Here is a 27,215-nt window from a genome sequence, read left to right on the forward strand (position 1 = left end):
TGATTTTATATTACTGGATATTTTTTAAAAGGAAGAGGTCATTTTTATGTTGAATTTTGGCGAACGTGTTACTTGTAAGCAAAATATGCTACATTGAAATATAAATAACTAGAGTTCTGAAAAAGTTCAGACATACGAAGATATAAATTAGTTATAGTATAGATACTTTAATTAGCAAATATTTTTGATGAAATTCATATACTATTAAAGGTATTACTTCTTTAGAATGTTTGATATTGCAAAGTTTGACGAAAACAATAACACTTGACAATGTTTAAGGATTCCCCTATATTATGGTTTGAATCAACTGTGCAGATAAAAAAAACTGCCTATGTTTGTATAGCAAGTTACAATATGAAGGAAGCGTTGTTCGTTTTCTTTTTTACTTTTTGCGCAGCTTACTATCGAACCTATCCATAACTGGCCTTTATCACCCATAAATTGACTTAATATCTCTAGGAGACCACAGATCCCAATACATCATCCAAACTAATAGGATCTGTAACAACAGTCACTTTGAGAGACATTTTTGATACAAGTGGGAGGTTAAATTGGAACGATAATTCATGGTCTTTTGTGTATAGTATTACATTATTAGACGATTATTATCTTTATAACAACCCTTAATTAGAAGTAGTGTTATGGAAAACACATCTTGCTGATTATCCAGTTGGAATATGATGTGTTGGATGTCGTTTGACGAAGACCAAGTACTCCGTCGAAGAAACCATTACTCGATGATCCTTATTGATTTAATTTTGATACAGACGTTATTGAACGAGAATTTGGGACTTGGGAATTTACCTTCTATATTATCATTCTGTTTCACATTTGTTTTCACAAATACAAAAAAAAAATAATTGCACAGTCACCAAAAATAGAGTCAGGGATTTTATTATTTTACAGGTATACTGTTTATCAATAACTTATTTTTGGAACATTCCCAATACGTAATAGCTACAGCTTTGCCATAAATGATAATTATTATCATTATCACATTATTATTATTATTATCATCATTATTATTATCATTATTATTGTACCAAATTCATATAGTATAATTTTCAGAGAAACCGCTCGTTCATTTGAAAAAAAATGTGATAAAAACGTATCTATTGCTATCATTGTCAGTTGGTAAATATTCGGGAATAAGATCGAATGAACACATCGACTTTATTTCCTCCAAGCCGATGCAATAATTCGCCTGTCACGTTGAGGAACTATCGGATCGCTCATCATTATTACGGGAACCCACTTTTCCTGACGTAATGTACAAATCTATATATGTTCTGAACATCGCAGAAGAAATGCGATATATGAATCGAAAAACATTTTTCTTTTACTTTTTACAAGTTGAAAGGGGAAACTTGAAAAGAAAAACTGTTTGTGTAAATGTCAGTTGAGTGACGTGTTATTTTGGCGCGAAACTTCAGCAGACCGAAGTTATATTTTGACTGACAGCTGAGGAGAATATAGCTATCATTTTGATTGGTTGTTTTAAAGTTATTGGAAGTTTATCAACACACAGATTAAACTGAGTGACAAACGGTCGGGGAATTGGCTGTAGTCACATGTGAACATTTCTGAGAAAAATATATTGAATGACATAATTGACTTTCGTCGAAATAAACAGCACACACAATATTTTTGACAATGTAATTGACAATGTTATAGACTATAATCTTTGAAAATGATTCAAGGAAGAATCGCAGTATTGGTGTAATATCTGTGTAACTAATAAGTGAGAATGTGAAAATGGAATTTTCAGATTAACATGAAAATAAATGTATTCTATGATGTTCTACGTGTTTATCAGTTTAATGTGCATATAGAATTTATTGCCCACATTATTTGTGCGGACATTGGGAAGATTGGGTACTTGGTAAGAACAAGTTTACATTTTTCTTTAATTTGTATCTGTGTTGTTGTTAGTTATACTTTTGTTCAGTAATCATAGGTAAATGTTAATGTCGATCAAAGACTGGATTACTGAATTATTTTAATTAATTAATTAACATTAAAAACTTGCTTATTCTGTTTAATTTTCTTGGAGCGATAAATATATGGTAAAGTTTATAAACCTCATCCATACTTCTGTCTTCTTGAACGTAAATCCTTTATGAATGTTTGAGAATTTTCAGAGAATTGGACATTGACTGATATGTGTTTACAGACATGCTCAAGGAATGTTCCATCCCTCTTAAGTGTTGATTATAATTACAAGTTAATATACTAGTTAATACTTCATTTCAAAGATTATATGTCTAGTTATGTAAGTCTTTCCAGCTATATCGATAGTTTAAAAGAATTTAATTTTAGTTAACTGGAATATATTGTTGTGACTACTTTTGATATAGTTTGAAATATAGTAATCTCAAGGAAATACCTTAAAGAGTTCATTAAATGATTCAGTAACATACAACATTGTTTATTGATCTTTTAGCTTTTATAAGTTATTATATTTTTATTTTGTTTATGAAAAAGTTTTTACTACGGCTTTCTATACTTATGACATATCGCAAAAGTTTGTACTAAATGTGCTGTTTACATAATTTTGTGCTAATAATCGGACACAATATTCAGTTTGTCTTTAAATCATGCAAATACATGTACATTGATTTATTTTTTGAGACGATTTTGAAACATTTTGTTGGATTTTTTAAAAAAAAATCTAAGTTCAAACGTATTTGCAGCCACAGGAACCACAATTTTTATATTGAAACTTAATGTAAGAACCTGCAATATCTTCAAATAAACAATCATCTATAAGTCAGGTTTCATGAAAGTTAAGGCATTAACTAAAAGTAAACAACCATTTGGGCCTGACCAAAGGACAGACAGACAGACAAACGGAGGTGGACATATAGAGAAAATAAAATTATTTGCATTTCACCACATTGTCCTCTACCTTTTTACTCTATTTCATGAAAACAAAGTTCCTACACTTCTCGTAGAATCTAGTTTTGTCCTATATTTGCTGCTATACCAACCGCATTGTTGCCATAACAACATTTAAAACTTGCTTCTTCTCCTTAGTACTACTATCCATGTACCAAGTTTCATGACAAAAAGCTTGTACTTTTAAGGTAGTCGTATGACCCCGTTTCATTTGACTGACGGATAGACGGACGTGTGGTAAAGGGGACAAAAATACCTGACCTCTCTTGAATGTTTATCACTTAAGATGTAATGAACGTTTAAGGAATTAAAAGCGCAGTGATAATAAAAGTACAGCTTTTTTCTTGCTTAATATATTTACAAGTTGCATTCGCATTTCGTTTAATTATTTAAAGGTAAAGGTAAATTTTATTTACCATCGCTTTGTGAAGCAATGGACATAAGCTCTGTAGAGCTTTTGAGCGACCCTATTTTAAGAACAGTTAAAACCAATTATAACTTATCCCCTGCAATTTAGATATGCGAACGACCCAAAATAAAAAGAACACGGCCTGTCTTGCTGTCCAGATTGATGCTGTTTTTTCTAATTTGTAGTTGTGAATTTCAATACATCTTGTAGTTTCTCCACAAAGTATGAACAAAATTGAAGGCTTAAAAAAATTCTGATTATTGCTCCGTTTCAATTATACACATCATCGATCAAACCTTAAGGTAAATTGTTCAAAACCGCTACCGAATCATTTCTGCAGAGCAGAATAAACTATTTAGTTCAGTTTTGCAAGACAATATTTTACATCATTCTTGAAGTTTTATTGATGGAATATTTTCAGCTGTCAGAATTATTAGATTAAATGCAACGCTCAAGAGCATCCTGAACGCATAGTTTCGGGAATGGTGTTCCAGTTTTGAAACATTTGATGACATAAATCAACCATTTTAACAAAAATATAAAAATATACATATACATTAAGCAAGTATAGCAATCGTATACTACTATTGGTGTACAAGTACAAAAATATTATATTGATATTGTTGAGTACTTCCCTATGTACATATACAAATGCCAAGAGGGTGATGTTTTGCTTAGGCATTACAATATTTTCATTACAGAAGAAAAGTGATCATTAATTTAGGAACTCAAGATGATGATGCTGAATACAACAAACCTGGGAGAGTATCTCTGTGTGGGCGACTACATCTGTCTGTACTCAGTTGAAACAGAAGGATACACTTATAGCCTTCAGTCTAGGTAAGTCATTCTGTTCTGAGTATAATCTAGGGTTTGGTTCTTCTTCTGAAATATTTAATTAAGGAACGTTAAATCAGTTTTTAAATTAGTGTCTGTACGTGTTATCTTTAGCCTATGCAAATATGCAAATCAATAGTTGGCTTCTTCTTGTGAAGTTAAGAAATTTAAATCAGTTTTGAAATTAGTTTCTGTAGGTGATATCAAATCTGCAAATGTATAGTTGGCTTCTTCTTGTGAAGTTAAGAAATTTAAATCAGTTTTGAAATTAGTTTCTGTAGGTGTTATCAAATCTGCAAGTCTATAGTTGGCTTCTTCTTGTGAAGTTAAGAAATTTAAATCAGTTTTGAAATTAGTTTCTGTAGGTATTATCAAATCTGCAAGTCTATAGTTGGCTTCTTCTTGTGAAGTTAAGAAATTTGAATCAGTTTTGATATAAATTTCTGTAGATGTTATCAAATCTGCAAATCTATAGTTGGCTACTCTTTGAATTGGTTAACTTCGATTTGCATTGATCTAGGTTACTTTAGTTTAAGATATAGATAAGTTTTCAGGGCATGTTTTGTCTTTGGTCTTTGCATGCCTTTTGCTATGTCTATCAATGGATTGCCTCTAACCTTAGTACGTTTTAACTTTAAAATAGTTCTGGTTAAGTTTCGTCAACAGACTGTATAAGCATTGTTTAAGTTTATAAAGTGGGTGATTTACCTATGACAGAGCGCATGCATATTAACATACATGTATGTACATTGATATTGACAAGCATGTTAATCGTACATTTTTTCGAATTTTGATTGACACAAACCAGATTATATATATCTGTGAAAAAAAATGGGGACGTTTTCTCAGATGTAATGCTTACTAATAGATCAAAGTTGATACCTCATTAGATAAATAGATTTTTAAAATTTGTTTTGGTCTGTCAGTTTGTCTAATACTTTTGTTGATGGTATGATATTGTATTTTAGTTCATCAAAATATAGATATATAATGGCAAATAGTTAAGTTCTAACAAAATTATGATCAGTTTTCTTCAACGCATAAATCACCGTACACCAGCCAGTAGTTTCGTCGATATTTTATAGTTGTATCAACACTGCTGTCAGTGAAGACAAATGGCAACAGAGGTTAAATAACAAGAAATGAACCTATAACATGTAAACAGAAAACAATACAAAACCTCTGAAATACAATTTTGATAGGATTTAGATTTGGTTTGCAGTAAAACAAATGAGATATAAAGGCCGAAAGCTTAGGGTATAAATACTTTATGAAACGGTCATTGAAAAAGACCGAAAGTTCCCATGTTTAATTCTCTTTCCATATTTGCATTAATTGGGAAATAGATTTTAGTTGTGCATGCTTTGTTAGCAAATAAAACACCGTTTTAAGTTCAGATGGTAGTAATCTAATCACGAAGGACGAAGGCCTGAGTGATTAATTACGACACATCTGAACGAAAACACGTATTTTATTTGCCAACAAAGCACGCAAATCTAAAATCTTTTTCATTTCTAACACGTTCGAATTAAACCAGGAAAGGATACTGATCTGGATATACGAAGGAGTAAACCGGATTAGCCGAAAGTAGGTCATTTTGCGAAGCGTGTTCTAACCGACAAGGTAGAACACGGTAACATACTTCTTTGTTTATATAAAAGAAAATCTTAAAAGTGCTAGAATCAACAGTTTAGCAACATAGTTCAAAAATATTTAGTTTAGCAACTTTCACCAGAAGTAAAAGATCTGACAAATATTGGCTTGTATAAAGTGCGTGTGGAAACACTTCGAAGAGTAATACTGTCATTAAATTTACAGACCGGAACACCCAGTTGCTAGACTGATTCAAACTGTATTATTATTGGCAAGAAGTTGTTCTACAAATCAAAAATAAGTATCGAAAATTATAACAGAGGTATATTATTATCCTTTCCGATCACAAATGTTACAGTTGAATCTGTTCCTTCAGCTATGTTACAAGCCACAAATCAAAATCTAGAATTATGATGCATATAGTAAGCCAAATGGCAAAATAATATAACGAATGAGATGTGACAGGAAACAACTTGTAGTCCAATTTATCCAAGTCTCAATTTCCACGGCACATAACAAGGAGTGACGTCATAAAATATTACCTTATTTTATGATATTGCATGTTTAAAGTAAAATAACATGTAGTACTCCATATAAACATTAAGGAAACCTAAAAATATTAGAAACTATCAACATTATGTATATAACAGACATTAAACATTTTCAAGTGTTATAGAATATAACACAACATCATGTAGCTCCTCTTCAGAGCCCGTGGATATTAATTTGAACCTATGCCTTTAACCTCCTGTCAATGTTTGAAGCGATAAAGTTAATATTTTATAGATTACATGTCTGTTGGGCAAATCTGCAAAATAACTTATCATGTTTCCATGTAAGCTGATTTTTCCTCCACTTGCTGGCAGTTTGTGTAAAAATGGTGTGATAGAAAGAAGATACTGCGTCTTTCAAATTGCACACCTGTCTTAAAAGAAGTCTCATTTCGAATTTGTCATCATGTTCAAGTACTTAATCCAAGCAACACGGTTTACTGACTGACCTCAAGATTATACGATGCCGAAAAAAGAGAACATTTTAAGATATTGAGAAGGTATTGCTATGTTTGTTAAGAATGCTTTGACACTTACAGTTACTGACAGATTATATGATATGGAAACAAATATGAATCAATTTTTTGTACTAAACTGAAAAGCGTTTGTCGCGGGATACCTTAATTATAAAGCTTTATATAAACGGTCATTATGTACGACTTCATCTGTAGTGTATCGATGAAGATGGTTGGAAAGTTTTTTTTGTCGAATCTGCCTTGGTTCGATTCCCGACTGTAACATGTGTTTTCTTGGTGTAGAATCTTTTAAATTTGTTTAGAAATAAAAACTCAATGTTCATAATATGACCAATCGTCAAATTAAAAAAAAAATAATAATCAAAAATCTGAAGTCCAATCCTTTTGAAAGACAGAACCATGAGAAAGACGGACCTTCTATGAGGGAAACTGGTGTAGTTACAAATATGCGATATAACAAAGCGATAGTTGGTTTTGTAATTCTGCTAGAATGACAAATACATTGAAAGAATCGTTGTGACTTGTTTCAAGTTATTTCACTATGTTTGTATTTCGTTACTTTATATAACAATACATAGGAATAATCAAATAGTCACAAATTTACAAAACAATTGTGATATTACACATAGGAACAAAGAAAAATATCAAACAGGGAATGCCACGCACCAAAAGCGCAGCCTCCTCAAAACGAACCCCCCAGCACGGATCATTTTGTTTGATCTCGATGCATTGCATATATTTATTTGATATGCAAGTGCTATTTGGGACTAAACTTTTTTGTGATCACGGGCGTAATCAACATTTCTACGGCTCGTTTTATTGATTGTGTTATACATGTAAGATAATTTGCTTTTCCTTTATCAGAGTGAAATTTAAATCTCTTTACATAGACTTATAGATTTATAGACTGTGAGAATATATGTTGACAACTGTAACACGTCATAGTGCAAATTGCACGTTTAAGGGGAAAGTGATGTAGCAATAATTATGTACTTAAACATGACAGTTTTCCAATTTCATTTGGTAAAATATTAAAGGGCTACAACCCAATCGTTTTAGGCAAACCTCATATACTGATTTCTGTCTAATTGCATTTTCTAAATTTACAAAAACATTTTTTTTTTGTTTTACATATAATATCTTCTATATGTTTTATCATTACATATGTTAGATAGACATTTAATTGGCGAGGATAACTTTTCTGTACAATGTTCTGTGCATTAGAACATGGTAGGGTTTTGTGCATGATTATAAGGTTAAAATTCCCAAGTGGTGTTTTTGCCATTAAAAATTCATGTGATTTTCATTCGGTTTTTAGAATTAATGCTAATCTCAGCGAAACAAGGATCATTCAGATTAAGAAATTCAGGGATTCATAAACTTTGTTTCTTGAAAACTTGTAATCATGTCTCCCCCGTAGGTGGGGGAGACCTATTGTTTTTGCCTCCGCCATCTGTCTGTCCGTCCGTTTGCATTAAGCTCGTCCGACTTTCACAAGTCAAACTGCTGACCGGATTTCGACGAAACTTCACAGGAGTAATCAGTATCAAGCCTAGTTGTGCATGTCGCGGTCATGTTCCGCTTCGCTGCACAAAATGGCCGCCAGAGCTAAAAATAGAAAAATATTGTCCGGCTTTCGTATGTCAAACTGCTGTATTAAACTAAGAAACAAAATAAAGTTCTAGTCTGCCTTGGGTACAAAATTAAATTATTTTGTATGCTATATTAAGGCATAATTTAATTAGTTATTGGATTTATGAATAAATCACTTTATTTTGAAACAAAACAAACATAGATAATAGTAATCTTAATGCAACATTTACATTGCAAATCGCTGTAATTTATAGCCTACAAAATATGAAAAAATGTTTTTGTGGATTAAAAGAGCTTGAATAAATGGTATAAAATTCTAATTTATCAATGAAATTCAGCAGGAGGCCAGCAATATATGTCTCTGGTGTTTTCTCTGTGCCGCTGTACAAGAACTCTACATAACATTACATCCTATATTTCAATTGAAGTACCTATTATTATGGTCTTGAATTATTTAATAACTTTTTTAGTATCTTAAACATTAATGAAACAGGCCAGAGATTAACTGAAGCAGTGAAATGAAATTAACATAAATGCTTTCAAACACTGAAAACAAAATTACATATGTATGGTGCCCGCAATTCAAATAGTTTGTGCATGTAAATTATACATATAAAGTAAGAATTGTTAAATATTTCGTATGTTTCATACATGTATACATACACTATGCATACCAATTTTCTGAAAATTCTTATTCTATAAACTTTGCTTGCCTTCCATCTTTTTAACAGATAAAATCACACAAAAGTCAAGGATATTTTACATACATTTCTAGCAATCAGGTTATATTGTTAATAAATTGCATTCAAATTTAATGGCAGAATAGGTAAGAACACTATAGATAATGTATTTTAAAACTGTTACACATCAACAGTAGTGTACTTATATAACAAGAGCTGTCAGTGGACAACATGCCCGACTATTCTCAGTGCTTGATAGTATAATATAAGCAATGAGTAAAACTTTAACATTACAATAAGCATATTCTAAGTCGAAAAGGGGGCGTACATGTAATTCAGTCAAAATTCTTGATAGAGTTGCCTCCTCCTTTTTACAGACTGGGGTCATGATGGTAAACAAGTATGCAAAATATCAATGGACTTTGAAAATATTTGGGGTAGTACGCAAACTTTAACATTTATTCTAAGTCGAAAAGGGGCCATAATTCAGTCAAAATGCTTGATAGAGTTGCCTCCTCCTTTTTACAGACTGGGATCATGATGGTAAACAAGTATGCAAAATATCAAAGCAATATCTCAATGGACTTTGAAAATATTTGGGGTGGTACGCAAACTTTAACATTTATTCTAAGTCGAAAAGGGGCCATAACTCAGTCAAAATGCTTGGTAGAGTTGCCTCCTCCTTTTTACAGACTGGGATCATGATGGTAAACAAGTATGCAAAATATCAATGGACTTTGAAAATATTTGGGGTGGTACGCAAACTTTAACATTTATTCTAAGTCGAAAAGGGGCCATACTTCAGTCAAAATGCTTTATAGAGTTGCATCCTCCTTTTTACAGACTGGGGTCATGATGGTAAACAAGTATGCAAAATATGAAAGCAATATCTCAATGGGCTTTGAAAATATTTGGGGTGGTATGCAAACTTTAACATTTGTGTGACGCTCACGCTAACGCTCACGCCGACGCCGGGGCGAGTAGGATAGCTCCCCTATTCTTCGAATAGTCGAGCTAAAAATGTTCAAGAAATGGTTCTTTTAGAAGTAATTCTCTGTACACACTGAATCGAATCCTAAGTGTTCTGCCCTAGGCATTTACTCCATGTCACCATATCTGTAAAGATACAATTGAACAGTTTTTTTTATACAAAAGTTGTAAAATTTTAGAAACAGTTTTACTGTTTTCTTTATTCAACAAAATACATTGTCGGCAAATGTGGAAATAATTAATTCATAACAGAAATACAAATGTTGCTGTTGAAGTTTTGCAAGGGTAAATAAAGTTGAGCAAAATACAGTACATAAATATATTTTAAATTCTTATATGCCTTTCTCTGTTAAAGCACTCTTACCCTAGAATGATGTCACGTTAACGTGTGGTGATGTCAATGATTTTTGTTGCGACCAAGAAAGAGCGCTACTGTATTTTCAACTACTATTTTAGATTAGGGCAGATTAGATTCGAAATAATTTATAGCAAAACCGTAATTTAACACTATTTATACACTTGGGCGGTTATACGTGGAATAAAAAAGTTCTGTTCTGTTCTGTTCAATTTCACTCAGGCTGGGCCCTCCTGAAATTATTACGACTAACGTATAACCATCCATCGTGCATAAGTAAGTGTTAAAACACTCTTTTGCTATAAATAATTAAGTAATTCACAAGCAGAAAAAAATTATTTAAATAACCCTAATGAAATAATTCACAATAAAAAGAAAAAAGGAAAAGTTCGGTTACCTCAATCATATTTTCAGTTTGGTGGTTCCAAGAGTCTTCTTGCTGAGTGTGGTTTTCTTTTCATTTTCCTGTTTATAAAAAGTAAACACTCAGACATTCTAGTAACACTTTTTAAAAGACATTAATTAGAAGAGATTTTGATTGTATTACCTTTTTATTACACGTTCTCCAAAACAAACAGAAAGAATGAAAAAATGCATATATACTACCATTTGTTTTTGTTAAGGTAACTCTAAACACTGGTTTTTATTTGTTTTGCATATAATTTTGCATGTAATCCTTCGAGTAATCAGTTAACAATTTCCCCTGTTTCAAAAATTATTGTAAAAACTGTTATGAGTGCTTTTTCAGGCTAAAACCAATATGTTTATATAAATATACATTAAATAGGTTTTTTTTAAGTATCAATAACAGTTACTTTCAATGGTGTCGAAATCACTGGTCTGCGCTTCCTATGCCCTCTTTTCTTTTCTGGAGTTTCAGTAGGTGCCCCTCGCTTTACCGACTTTTGGTGCCGGATTTTTGACAACAATACTGTTTCATCCAGTGTGATAAGGTCTGATGCATTGTCTACCTTACTATTGTTCCCAAAGTCATACTGGTGTTCCGTTAGGGCAAGCGCCTGCTCCCTGTGAACGCGAAGTGCGAAGGTACGACGGTACGATGGCGAAGCGTGACAGTACGATGGCGAAGCGCGACAGTACGATGGTGACAACACGACAGTGCGATGGCGAAGCGCGACAGTACGATGGCGAAGCGCGACACTACGATGGTGACAGTCCGTCGTACTGTCGCGCTTCGCCAGCGTACTGTCGCGCTTTACCATCGTAGTGTCGCGCTTCGCCATCACAGGAGTGATCAGTACCAGCCTAGTTATGCATATCGCCGGCACGTTCCGCTTCGCTGCACAACATGGCCGCCAGAGCTAAACATAGAAAATTTTTGTCCAGCTTTCACAAGCCAAACCGCTAGCTGGATTTCGACGAAACTTCACAGGAGTGACCAGTACTAACCCTAGTTGTGCATATTGCTGGCACGTTAGCTTCGCTGCAATCTGGCCACCAGAGCTAAAAATAGAAAAAATTGTCCGTCTTTCACAGGTCAAACTGCTGGACAAATTTTGATGAAACTTCACAGGAGTGATCAGTACCAAGCCTAGATGTGCATATCGCCGCTTCGCTGCACAAAATGGTCACCAGAGCTATTACAGTGTGTACATACCACGTGGTTTGTGACGTCATTTTCGGGTATTACGGCAAGAAAATTAATAAACAAATCCTTCGATTCAGAACTTAAAAACACCATAAGTATTTCATTTTTTCACCGACTTGAATAATTCTTTTACGAGGCTCAAGCCAAGATAATGGGCTATAAACACAAGGCAATGTTTTTCTGAAATTCTAAGCAGTTTTTGCAAAGGTCCGTTCCAACCCTGAAATTCGGCAAATTCTTGGAGGGTAATACGACAAGTAAAACCAGTGTTTTACAAAATAATACAGGATTGCTTTCTTTTACATTTTTGTGTCTTTCGCCGATGTTTATTTCGGTTCCAAAAAGGCCAGCGAATCACTTTACTGGAAAGAAAATAGTAGGTTTGTCTGTGAAAACATATGTCTTCGGAAAATGCTAATACGGCAAGAATGATATGACGGCAAGTAAAAATGGCCCACCTACTTAGTGCATGGTATGCTAAACTAGACGGAACCGTTTATAAACAGTAAAGCCCTGTTCCTTTTTTAAATGTTGACAAAACATTTTTCCGTATGCCTTTATTAGAAAGAATAATTCAGTGGTCTGTTTTCAAAATTATTGTTACCTTTTCATGCACTTTCAGTCCATAGGAAGGATGGGGATTTTGCTGTACAAGCAGTTGTACTATGTGAGCGATAAAGGACTGTCGTAGCCGTTTTGAGATCATTTTTTAAAGCCTGCCTGTTTAACACAACTTGAAAAAACTTTTTACGAATAATGTAGGCAAGTAAAGTGATTGTATAGGCATAGCCTTACATTCCATTTTACGACCATGATTCTAAAACGATATTTTTAATGATTGTAATATAGTTCAGAAAAGATATTTATCGTTTGTCAAAAATAATTTGATACTATGGCAACATGTATACGTATAGGGGTCTGAAGAATGCATGTAATACTGTACAATTTTGATATTAGATTATGCAAAATCTTAAGAAAATTCAAATTCATAATGTTACGTTTATCGAACAAGATAAACCTTCTTTTCTTTTCATACTTTTACTTTTATGCCCCCTTTTTAGGGCATAAATTTTAGCACTTTCTGGTTTCATCATTATATGATTGGAGATATGATTTTTAAGTTTTATGATAAGCCCAAGTTATCATCAGTAATGATTCTGCGACCCTGACCAAAACTAGGTTCATAGTTTAGTAGTAGACAACTGTTCCATTACATGACAAATATTTGGAAGATGTTACAATGGCCCTTGATTCCTTCTGTGACAACTATGTTAGATAGGCATGCCTCAGGAGCAGATCAATATCGCACTTATGTGTGATCTTTGGCTAATCACTAAGGCTTTATTCAAAGGTCATGCAATATATTCTTTCTCTCACGTTTGTTGTGGTCTTTATGAGATACAAAGAAGTTTTACTCAAACTCGAATTTATTATATTCTGCTAGTCGTTGTCCAGATATTTGAGACAATATTTTAACACATTACCTTTTGTATATTGTTTTTATTTGTTAAAGGTGAGTCTGCATTTTACACCCTAGTATGACATACAAGAAGTACTGCGTACACATGTATATTTTTGTTATTTATATATATGGTGTGCATTGATTAAACTGTGATTAATGGACGATACGACAAATGCAAAGTCGAGATGGAAATGTTTTGCTCTTACAATTACTTTATATCATATACATGTGCTAGTTTGCCTATCGTCAAGAAAAATTTTTGTTTGAGTAAAAGATAATTTTGAAAAACAAGTTTATCACAAGATGCTGCACAGTCTTCATTAATGAACGTTGATAACTAAGTTTTAATATGCATAATATGTCATAAAATGTGGAAACTACAAAACTAGCTTGGTGACCTTTTATTGATATTGCATTTGTTGTATTGCCATTGCTTTGTTGTGTCTGATAAAATGAATTTTTCCAATTTTACTTATATTTCACTGTTATGTTTTACATTTCAAACGTTTAATAAATTTTCTATTTGTTACTATCTGCATATACATGTACTATAATTTAATGTGTTAATTTTATGTTAATAAGTAGTTTTATTGGAAATTTTATCTTCTGTACGTATTCACGATGTAACAAACTTTACATTTACATTTACATACTCGCTTGTTGGTTTCTGTGTCTGAACACTGACGTCTTAGATCGTTTCCCGAGTTTAAGTTTAGTCTTTGTTCTCGTTATTACTCTGAAAAAGTTAAAATACGTCATCTTTGTCTTTGTCTTTGCTAACATCAAGCATTTTTTTTTATCAAAGTTTAGTAGATCTACCACAATAATCACGAAATCTCAGAGACTTAATCCTATATAAAAACAAGGAAGAATATCAGGGAAAGCCACGTTCAAAAAAACGCAGCCTTCCAAAGACACACATGAACAACTCTCGCACACCACACAAAAAAATGAACACAAAAGGACAAAACAAACAAATACAGGAACACAATTGGGCACCGCCTTGGAACGGTCAGTGGCAAAACCACCAATGGGGAGTTTAAACCGGTTTATGGTGCACCCAACCTCACTCTTACCCCCACCATGTTCCAAAGTCACAAGACAGTGTAAATAAAAGTAATCCCAGAGGCCCATCTTTCACTAATGCTTGATAAGTATACACATAATGTGAACATGTAGCATGTATTTTCAATTTTGAACACTTTTTTGTAGACATTTTGGCAGTTTGAATCTTTTAAGATGGTTGTTAGCATTCGCGGATGCAACAGTATAGATACATAAGGACTCATTTTTTAATTAAGATACCTCTTGAGACTATAAATAAAGTAGAAATTAGGAAACTTCTCTTGAAAGCTCTAAATTACTAGTATTAGATAACAAGTAATGAAACAGAACAATTTTAATAGATCTACTAAACGATCTTTAAGAAGCATTGAAAAAAAACGTTCTTTCATATCACATCTTAAAAGCTAAAGAAATTTGCAAACAGGTATTATACATGAGGAAACGAGTCTCAAACTCAGTAATCCGCGAAACTGTTCGTAAAGGAACAATAGGTGTATTCATGAATCTGCTTGCCGTCGTATCATTCTTGCCGTATTAGCATTTTCAGAAGACACAATTTTCACAGAGAAACTTACCATTTTATTTCAAGTAAAGTGGTTCGCAGGCCTTCTTGGAATCAATATAAACAGCAGTGAAAGACACAGCAATGTAAAGGAAAGCAATCCTGCATTATATTGTAAAACACTGGTTTTTCTTGCCGTATTACCCTCCAAGAATTTGCCGAATGTCAGGGTTGGAACGGACCTTTGCAAAAACTGCTTAGAATTGCAGAAAAACATTGCCTTGTGTTTATAGCCCACTATCTTGGCTTGAGCCTCGTAAAAGAATTATTCGAATCGGTGAAAAAATGAAATACTTACGGTGTTTTTAAGTTTTGAATCGACAGATTTTTTTATTAATTTTCTTGCCGTAATAGCCGAAAATGACGTCACAAACCACGTGGTATGTACACACTGTATCACATAGTGGGGAGACATTTGTTTTTGTGACAAAAACACCTTCTAGTTAAAAGTATTGTTTTACTGGTAAAACAAGAGAGAAATCAAAGGTTTTCTTCAAAAGCAACAATGAAACCATAATAACAAAACGAGCTGCATTGTATTATAAGTGTGCAATTCTTGCAGTAGTATGAATTTAATGGGGGAAGTACAATTCTCATTCATCAAATAAATTATATTGACGCCTTTTTACGTTATTTCTCATGTGTTTAATTATTACATGCAGTAATGAAACCATAGGATAATCAAATATGTATAAATTGGCAAAATAGATGTGAGAATTATAATGACATGAAAATTGATTTTCTATTACTTGTTGCCAAATACACATTTATTTACTAGATTTTTGGTGGTGGTTTGTGGGGAGGGTGGATAATTGTCTAGGGAAAAACACTGCAGTTAGTTTCGTTTATAAAATATAAGGAAGTATAAGGAAAATTTCAAAAGTTGTGGAAGTATTTTTTTCTTTACCCAACCTGTACTGTAGACTGTGAGAAAAACTGTGCACACCACAGGATATTTTAAAGACCAGTATGTAGCATATGTCCTTTATAATTGTATAACTGCATTCATTAAAGACGGACTTTAAAAATCTGTACTGCCTTGTTTTAGTTTTATAAATTTGCAAGTTTTAGTCAACGCAAATATGTTAGAAGTCAGAACAGATAATGGATAGAAGAAGTGAGGCATGCTTAAGTTTGTTCTTCTACTTATTCCAATTTCAGGATAAAGTAATATCGAGGGAGTATCCAATAGATATAAATTGGCGTAACCATTGTTATATAACACAATGAAGATGTATTTCCTATGAATTATTTCACGATCTACATACATGTTTGATATATATGTATATATATTCGGGATCAACAATTGTCTAAGGAAAACAACCAGTCGTTAATTATGTAAAGAGGCAAAGCAACACTGAATGAGGGATGTTATTACATTTCTTTTATTCCTTTGTACGCGATGCGGTGAATTTCGGCAAGAGTGGGTAGAATTTACATCACATTTATAGAATGTTGTATCACAATTCAGCAATCCGCTTGTATTGTAGGCCATACCCTGTTATTCAAATTATAATAATATTTTTTGCCATAAAATATTTGAATGCGTGTGAACTTGGCGAGACGTTCGACATTCAAATGGAGAGCTACATTGGACATTTAAAGCTTGAAATTGGCGAGAAGGTAAAAATAACATTCGATATTGGACATTTAAACTCAAAACGACTTTGGACATTCGAAACATGAACGACATTGGACTGGAATTGAGAACGACATTGGAAATCAGAAAAGAAAACGGCATTGGGCGTTCAAACTAAGAACGACATCAGACATTCGCAAAATAACGATATTCAAAACCAGAACTAGATTGGACATTCGAATCAAGAAGACATTGGACATGCGAAAAAAAGAACGATATTGGTCATTCAAACATAGAATGACACTGAACATTTGAAACAAGAACGACATTGGACATTTAAAACTAGAACGAAAGTGGACATTCGAAACAAGAGTGACATTTGTCATTTGAAACAAGAACGACACTGGACAAGAGCGAAGTTTAGCATTCGAAACAAGATCCTAATTAGGCATGCAATGGCGTTTTAGGTTTGGTAGAGATACACTTTTTGGCGTAAGATAACTGATGATGCCATCAGTTAATCTGGATTTCAAGGTCCATGAAACATTACAAGAAGTGGCAGTATCAGAAATTACATTATCATAGAACATTTTATGCTAAATTTCCCATACAACATGCACAATAAAATCGAGGAACTATTAACACACCTTAAAACAGATACCAAATGTGTAGAGTTCCATAAAAGCATTATAAAATTAATCTTTAACCTCTATGGAAGATGATTAGAAAAATTGTTTTAAACCTCTTGTCACTGTCTGAAATGATAATGTTTCATAGTTTATAACTCGCCTATTGATTTAGTTGGGTCGAGCAGGAAAAACACATCGTCTTTTTACCGATACATTATTTTACATTACTTTTGCTAAGTTAAACCTTTAACTTATTATCGAGTTCATGTACTTGATATATGTGTCGACATCTTTTATGTATATACGAACAACTGAACCACATAATGGGTAAATCTGATACCAGTCACACTGCTATAATCACACAATGAAGGATAAAGTTGCTTGTGACAAAATGAAGGGAGTAGCTTTTACGAGTCAGACTGGTGTAATGACAAAACGAAGGGTGAAGGTTTCAACCTGCTACAAGGCAAATAGGTATAGTGACAAAACGACGGGTGAAGGTTTCAAGCTGCTACAAGGCAAACTGGTGTAGTAATCAAATGAAGGGAGAAGCTGTTACGGCGCAAACTGGTGTAGTGATAAAATGAAGGGCGAAGGCTTCATGCTGCTACAAGTCAAATCTGCGGTGTGACAAATTGAAGGGTGAAGCTGCTACGAGTCAAACTGGCGGAGTGATGGAACGTTAGATCCGCTTTTAGTGCGATCTTCTTACATGACCATTTTGAGGATATTTGAAACTAGCTTACATGAGATGCATAACCACGTAAGAATGTCCGCATTCGCAAGCCAAAGCAAAAAGAAAAGATTCCGGAATATAAGATAACGGTAGTTTCTCCATTTTGTGAGTCTGGTAGGATGATTGAGACATTCTGAATAACCATGATGCTTGTTTCACCTTATTCCTCTACGTTTGCGTTCAATTACATTACATAACAATAAACTAGGTAATGCTATTGACATCAAAGCGTAACTCCAAGTACATTGATGACGTTTCTGTGAAGGTCGGTGATTCTGTGATAAAATCCACGAAATGTGTTAGAAATCTTGGACTAGTATTTGACAGCGGTATGGATATGGAACAACAAGTCAACTCGGTGTGCCGGGCTGGATATGCACAACTTCGCAGAATAGGTCACATCAGACGGTATCTTACCAGTGATGCCACAAAAACCCTTATAAACAGCCTGGTTACTTCACGGTTAGACTACTGTAATGCCTTGTTAAGTGGTATACCAAACAGCACACTTAACAAGTTGCAACATGTCCAGAATTCTGCAGCTCGCGTAATCACTAAGACGCCCCGTCGCAATCATATAACACCGGTTCTGAAGGAGCTTCACTGGTTGCCAGTGAAATACAGGGTGCAGTACAAGGTTCTGACCAACACCTTTAAGGCTTTACACAATCAGTCCCCTGCCTATATTAGGGATATGCTAGAAGTGTATAAACCGGTCAGGACCCTAAGATCACAAGACACGCTGTCACTGGTTATGGCAAAATCTAAAACCATGATGTATGGCAATCGCAGCTTTTCGTGCACTGCTCCAAAGCTTTGGAACTCCCTTCCTGTCAAGATCAGGGAAGCTGACACGTTAGCTGCTTTCAAAAGCCTGCTCAAAATCCACTTCTTTGTACAATATTTTGTTAACTGACCGATACATTTATTTTTTTTATCTTGTTTTTAAATTATACTTGTTTTCATTCATGATTTTTGTTAATGTGGAATGCATTATCTTTGTATACGTATTTGTTTGTATTTTTGCAATTTATTCTGTAAAGCACTTTTGAACGTGTACAAGTGCATGAAAAGAGTGCTATATAAATGTGGTATAATAATAATAATTATAATAAACTAGAATAATCAAATAGATACCACTGCCATACTAAACAAAGAGAATTTATTTTATATCCCGATGAAAGATAAACATCTATTTGATATACATTGTACAAGTACAGTTGGGACCAACATTTTATTTGGGCTGGGGAATGATCAACAACTCGGCCGTTAGGTTCATTAAATTTTTTACAAGTTCAGCGAGGACAAACATTCTCTTAACCATGGTTTGCGATATTAAACTTTTGCACACTCAAAACATTGTTTTTAAATAAAATGCAAATATATCTCATTAAAAAGAATTTAACATTTTTCTTTAAGCCCTGCAATTTACTCAATGTATTATATAAAGGATATCACATGAATATAATAAAGAGTAACTTTTACCCTCATGCCAAACAACCAATAACATTTAATGCGTATTCACATACTGAAAAAATGTGTTGGTGTTTAAAGACAATGGGGAGCTATAATAAAAGAGAGCTACATTATTTATAAATTTAATCTACAATGCTAGTAGAAAGATATAATTAAAAATATAATGGAAGAACAATTTTTTGAATCAAATAAATTACTTAGATGTTTAAATTATGATTTCTTAATACATTCTGAAGTTACAAGTATATAATGATATAATGATATAACATTTTGGGATCCTCAGATAGACATAAAATTCAATTTGGCAAAACAGTTGCGACTATTATTATGAATCATACTTGTTACAAAATGTTTGAGGCTAGTTGTCTATGGACAACAAGCAACCTACAGGCCGGAAATATTTGTAACGTAACATAAATCATTTAAATTTTCTATCAGCACGATTAAGTAATTCTGTTGGATCACTAAAATCCTGGCAACTTAATCTAATGAACATTAAGAATTTTTCAACGGTAAATGACAAGTTTGACGCAAAGTATTTTTGAGGCTCGCACAGAAAAATTATTGTTAGTAAAGAAAAGATAAATATGAAACTAAAATGAGAACGTACGTTGATTTAATAACAAAAATCATTACATGACTCCTTATACAAATTATCTATTGATAGTTTGTGCTATATGATTGGTCAGTACATGGTTAGCGGACTAAAAGTAAACAGCTAAAAAATAAACTGTGAAAATTAATTTCTGATGTCATGTGATAAAACATTTATTGAATGGCTTGCTGGTGAATAGACAACATTTCAACATTTTTGCGAAAGATTGCACTAAACTATAATATATAAACATATAGCGAATTCGCTTATACATGAACCTACGATAAAATAAAGCTGTTCCATTCCAGCCTACGATTACAACATGACTGTGAAATTCTACTCTGCTTCCGTTACATGCCGACTAAGTACTCGACCTTTTCAGTGCTAAGTAGTAGTAATAAAAATTAGTATAGATCTACATCAAATGTTCTGAAACAAACAATTTCTAACTAAGGCATTTATTTGTTTATATTTTTACCGTAAGAAAATGTTTCGGCCAGTCTAGACAGCACCTCAACATCAGTGAATCTATATCTGATCCTGTACTTAGTTTACAACGTCTGAGTTGTAGGCACCACAAATGTCAACTAGACTAAATTGTTTACGTGTTTATATGCCGCAATGTTCTGGTGTGTATGTTGCAGTGTCATCATAGGTGACGTGTACTATTTTTAGAAACTGTGTTGAAAATCTTTCTTCTGATTTCTTTTATATTCGACCTTAGATGTTATTGAAAATAACATTTTCACAGCAGTAACTTCTTAATACTTTAATTAAAATTTACTGAATATCAAAACATTCCGTTATACAACGCTTTCCATTCGTGGGAAGGATTTTATAATAGCATATGGCCAGCCGAATGACGTATAGAGCTAAAATGTAGTGCTGTAAAATGCGAAGAATTTGCATGGTTAGAATCGAAATAATAAATATGTTCCAATAATTTTATCAGTTAATAAAATATGGGCACTCGTGATTTAGTTATTACGCATCCGAACTCCTGCCCATATTTTATTAACTGATAAAATATAGGAACATATTTATTATTTCTTAAACAAAAGACTTACACATAACATAATCTTTGTAGATTTTACAGCATTTTAACGTTTGAGAATGTTTTCTGGATAAAAGAATGTTGCTGAAGATTGGGTATTTTACATAAAAAGAAATGTCTAATCATCATGCAAATCTACTTTTTCCAAATAATAAAATCAATTAAAAAATCACAGTCGATTAAATCTGACTAAAATGAAAATGCAATATATTTACGGCGTCTTTGATTTCACTTTTTATACTTCCTGTAAATATCTGGGTTGAAGGTCATTTAACAGCTGAATAAAACTGTACATTTTGATTGGTGGATGAAAAATTCCACAGATTGTCGAATGGAATAGATAATATTTTCTTAAGGGGTGTGCAGGTGATTCGTTGCAAGACTCCTGTGGAAATAGCTTACGTACGTCATAAACCTGTAGTGAAACTACGGCAGAGTTAAACTGCAAATCTGCCAACTCTGCCACTTTGATACGGAATGATCTCCCGTAAACGATTTACAGTCAACTCGTCCCCAATTTGGTCATTTCGTATCCCTTGACGATTTCAAATTGGTCATTTCGTCCCCCACTTTTCGGTCGGTCCCTCCTTTTTGTCAAAGTTTCTTAGATTATGATTAATATGATTATAATGTAAAATATGTATTCTGTAAAATATGTTCTATATAAAAATACATGAAAATTTTACTTTAAAAAATAGGGTTTTTTTTGTTTTGCTTTCGTATGTAAAGGTGAAGAGTGCATGCACGTTTCGTAGCTTAAAGTATGCATTGACTAATGCGGCCCTGTATCTTTTTTGAAGATACTTCTTGTTTGACGTAACGCTAATTAGCTCCAAGATAATGTCAGGTGTCACACTAGGCCTAAAAACTGAGCATTGTTTCTATAAAACAATGTATCCACAATTATTATGAGAGAAACTTAATGACTTGTAGGAAAACGTTTTAATAGGCAGGATTGATATCCTCAATTTCAGTAAAATTTTGTTACTTTGTTTTGCATGTCTGATACAACTGTAAATATACTGGAAGACTAATTATCTTTCGCACTACAAATTGAATAAGTGACGCATGTTTTAGTTTATGCCTGTATTTAATACAACTTCGGATACTGTAAAACCCAAAGGAGTATCAAAAAGACATAAATTGGCGAAACCATTGTCAAATTTCACAATGAAAATGTATTTTCTATGAATTGTTGCATGATATATATTTGTTTGATATATACATTCGGCACCAATTGTCTTCTGGGGAAGAAAAAACCTACATCTCAACCGTAAAGTATGTAAAGAGAATCCTGATGAGGAATAGTTTTTCGATGTTTATGTTGTGAGCGTCATTGTACCGTGACAAACAAGAGGGGGCATTTTGTCGTGTCTGCAGAAAAAAAGTAGTGGGCTGATTGTAAAAAAACATACCATTTTGTAGCAACGAAAGCCTGTAATATATATACGGATTTTTATTTCATATACGAATACAAAACCCTGCTTTAAACTCCCTTCGGATGCTGTAATATAACCAATGGTAGAACTACTTGCTTTAATTATGACGTCAATTATGACGTCAGAAATGATGAAATAATGGAGTTTCAACGTTCCGTACGTTGAGACGCCACCGTTTCGAATGATTAGTAAGTTTTATTTTATGCTAACTGATGAAATACTGTGTTTTATCAGTGAGATATAATCCATATCACTCACTGCATATCACTCACTGTAAATGATATAGCTTTGTTTCTCGATTCAAGTAGTTTTACTTAAGGAGGTAAGTTACCTTGTTACCAGGGTAAATTCAAATTAGTTGAACCGCAGCATTTTTTTGTATTTCGTGTAATATGATGTTTTAACTGCTAAAATCTCAATTTCGTTTATCTCTGTCCCTTCAAGTTTAGTTTTTATCCAGGCTTGAAGACCATGACCCTCCAAAGGTATTTTATATTGAAAGAAGAAGGAAAATACGGATATTTAACACTTTTCAGTGTATTTTAGTTTCATTGATATTTGTAGAAGTCTGCATAATTAATAATTTTACTAGTATGCGCGTTAGCTCTCTAATATAAGCTTTAAATGTATATGTCGCGGGGCTCCTGTTTCCATGGTAACGCATTTTCTCTCATTTTTAAACAACTATGTATAAAAACGGGTTTTTCGACGGCTTCAGTGCCATTTTGTTAATGACCAGCATGGAATATTTTGGTAATACTATTAGTAAAATACCAAGCACTTTACATGGTACCCTATTTTTCTAAAAGTTTAAAGTAACCATGGCAACAGAGATGTTTAAAATAGCTTATATCTTGCTTTTTGCGGGTTTTTTTTTATAAAGAAATATTGAATAAAATTATCTTTCTTGTTAATGTAGCTTTAAAACATATTAATTCTAACGTAAGTTATATTTTCGTGTTATTAGCATTTATTTAAATAAATTTCATAGCTTAAAATATTTACATGGAAAAATCGTTCGGCATGCTGCTATTATTCTCATGGATATTGTTGAAATGAAAATAAAAAGCCGAAGCTGTGTTCCTTAAATACACCAGTTTCAACGCCTTTGAATTTTACATTTAGATATATAGGTCACGGGCTTCGTTTCCATGGTAACACCAATTCAATTCAAGAAACCACAATTTTCTACTGAAATTTGAACAGTTTTAGAGCTTAGTTTTAGTATATAAGTAACACGTTATCAAATGAAACTGAAAAATAGGTATTACAAATCAAACTGCCATTTTTTTAATTGAAAATAGCCGTAAAAAGTAACCTTTCAACCAACTATATTCCGCATAACATTGGTTACCATCTTCCATTTTCTTACATTCCGCATAACATTTCAATATAAATACATAAAAGAAGCAAAATATTGATTATTATTCAGAACAAAAGACTCATAAAAAATATTTCAGCAAATAATGGCTGTGTGCAAATAGTTCAAATAAAGAAGATGCACATAATCACGTACTTTCAAAATAAAAGCTATTAATTTTGCGCGGTAATTGACACGTAACGTCATGACGTCTATGACGTCATTTTAAGGCATCATTGTTTTGAAGCGTTTCTGCGGCAATTTATTCGTTATTTCTGCATTATTAAACCATAAAGCATCAGATCGGAGACAGGTTCATGATTTGTTTTCAGAAGAATGGATATACAATCACATTTAGTTTGTCGTAAACGCCGTCGTAAATCGTCACGTTAGCTTCCGGTTGGACATGCGCACATACAAATATTAAGGTAACCTACCTCCTTAATGAGAATTTCAGCAAGAAATGAAATAAGATGGAACTTTATGTCGTGTGTGTCTTTCTAACGTCACAACACGTCTGATGTCATGTTCGTTTTCGCGCGTCTATTTCCCGCTCTGAGATTAAAATTTGTTACAAAATGCATATCTCAACGTAATTAAGCGTAAAATAAAAATTTGTTTGTTTATCATGAATATAGAATATCTCACCTCAAAGTGAGAAAATTTTCACATTTTCACTAGCGCTACGCGCTCATGAAAATATTTGAAATTTTCTCACTTCTCAGTGAGATATATTCCATATTCACTCAAAACAAACAAATATCCTCTATTTATTTTCCCGAAATTTGTCAACTTGTGCTTAGATAACATAAGAAGAGGTATGAAACAATGAAGAATTCGGCTGTCGTGGATTTCACCAGGCCAGAAAAATCTACTTGAGCCGAATATAGCATTACAGATCAGGGTACTTAATCTAAAATCTTATACCTACGTTTGCTTTCATAAGAAGATACCAATTTACCGGATGTTAATCACTTAAATCTGCGCACATCCTTGTGCAAATTGTTTCTGTTTGTCCGTTTATACGTGTGTCAGTCTGTAAATCTATTTGTCCGTCAATTCTGTCGTATTCCATACCACTTCTTCTCTTTAAGTTTGAATCAGATTTAGGTATCTGATCTAGTTCTTCTTAGGGATGATTAAAGTTATTGTTTATGAACAGGGTTATGGGAGTTAGAATACTTAAATGTTTAGTTTCTACTGTGTTTCAACAGCTTTGATCAGACATTAATGAAGCTTTGCGCCCTGTTTCGTATACTTAAAAGTTTTCCTTCTTAAATGTTCGGAATCCAGATAACACATTCCTCATCTGTTAACATATCATGAATACAGGAAAACGGACGTGTCTGTAAATGGACTTGTTCGAATCGTTGTGTGTGTCGATACTACCATGTTTTCTTGTGATTACTGATATATATTTTGGTTACCTTAAATACGTTAACAGCAAGAACGGTTTTTTTTTGCCCCCGAAGGTGGGCATATTAAAATCGCACTGTCCGTCCGTACGTGTGTATTTGTGTTCGTGCGTCGGTCCGTGCTTCCGTGTAAATTCTTGTCCGGGCTGTAACTCTGTCATCCATAAAGGGATTTTGAAATAACTTGGCATAAATGATCACCATGATAAGACAATTTGTCATGCGTAAGATTCAGACCCCCTAGCTCAAAGATCAAGATCACATCACACTTAGAGGTCAAAGTTTAACAGGGTCTGTTTTGTGTCCGGTCCATAACTTTGTCATCGATAAAGGGATTTTAAAATTACTTTGCACAAATGTTCCCATCCATGTAGGGATTTTAAAATAACTTGGCATAAATGTTTACCATAATGAGACAATGTGTCATGCATAAGACTCAGACCCCTAACTTCAATGTCAAGGTCGCACTTAGAAATCTAAGGTTAACAGCGTCTGTTTCGTGTTCAGTTCATAACTCTGCATCCGTGAGGAGATTTTGGAGTACCTTGGCATAAATGTTCCCCATAATGAGACAACGTGTAATGCGCAAGATCCAGACCCCTAGCTCTAAGATCAAGGTCACACTTAGAGGTTAAATTTAACATGATCTGTTTCTTGTCCGGTCCATAACTTTGTCATCGCTGAAGGGATTTTAAAATTACTTTGCACAAATGTTCCCTATAATGAGATGACGTGTCATGCGCAAGTCAAATGTTAACATGGTCTGTTTCATGTCTGGTTCATAACTTTGCCTTTTAAAATAAAATAATTTGACACAAATATTAACCATATTGAGGTGTGTCGCGCTTATGACCCGGGTCTCTCAAGTCAGGGTCAATGTCACAAAATGATTATACCGAAACTATTCTGGCATATTTTGCGCAGACAACTGTAGCATTCTTGGGCATGCTTCGCGGGCATTTGTCACTAATAGTGACAGCGCTTGTTTTATCTTAAAGTGTCAGTTTTTATATCCTTAGCAATGACAAGTGCCCTGTCACTTAGATGACTGTGTGCTAGACTAGCTGACAAATTATGTTGAATGCCTTTTGCTAAATTGCAGAGCTGGTGAGAATTTTCTTTGAGTTACATTTCCTTTATGATTAGTGTACCTAGGATTCTCAAAATGATTTATACTACGAGCTAAACGTTTTCAGGGATCAGGCAAATCATGCTACGGTTTAAATTCATTGCATACAACTATAATCAGCTTAATCTTCTATAGACTGGAACTGTTATACTTGACTTGTCTTTATGTTGAACTTGTACTCTTTGTATCAAGATTACTGGCAGTTCCACTACATTGTTACCATTGTTACTATTTTCAACTTGTTGTTTTTTTTTTGTGGGAGTCCCGCTCCATTTGTTACATCAGTTGTTACATATTATTAGGTGTTGCTTTGACTGTTTTGTGTGTTCAAGGTGTTACTGTTGCTGTTTTGTTTGTTCAAGGTATTACCATTTTTTTAATGTTCAAGGTGATATTTATGTTGTTTTTTGTATTTTCAAGGTGTTACCTCTGTTTTGAGTGTGGTGTATGTTCCATGTGTAATTTGTGTTGTTTTGTATGTTCAAAGTGTTACTTCTTTCTATGTGTGTTCAAGATGCTACTTATGCTGTTTGTATGTTCAAAGTGGTACTTCTTTCTATGTGTGTTCAAGATGCTACTTATGCTGTTTGTATGTTCAAAGTGTTACCTCTTTCTATGTGTGTTCAATATGCTACTTATGCTGTTTTATATGTTCAAGTTGTCACCTTTGCATTTTTTGTAAGTTCAAAGTGTTACTCTGCTCTTTTTTTACTTGTATTGTTT

The 27,215-nt window shown here is 33.4% G+C and overlaps 1 protein-coding gene across 1 annotated transcript in view; it reads left to right on the forward strand.

Moving 5' to 3' along the window:
* Nucleotides 1-4,013: 4,013 nt before the first annotated feature.
* LOC123549214 (inositol 1,4,5-trisphosphate receptor type 1-like) overlaps nucleotides 4,014-27,215 on the forward strand; it is a 96,962-nt gene continuing 73,760 nt past the window's right edge. Inside the window, exon 1 of the mRNA XM_053545619.1 lies at nucleotides 4,014-4,147. Coding sequence (XP_053401594.1) covers nucleotides 4,041-4,147 — 107 coding nt within the window. The 5' untranslated portion in view covers nucleotides 4,014-4,040. The remainder of the gene's footprint in view (nucleotides 4,148-27,215) is intronic.

Source organism: Mercenaria mercenaria, chromosome 6 (assembly GCF_021730395.1).
Source record: "Mercenaria mercenaria strain notata chromosome 6, MADL_Memer_1, whole genome shotgun sequence".
Classification (NCBI taxonomy): domain Eukaryota; kingdom Metazoa; phylum Mollusca; class Bivalvia; order Venerida; family Veneridae; genus Mercenaria; species Mercenaria mercenaria.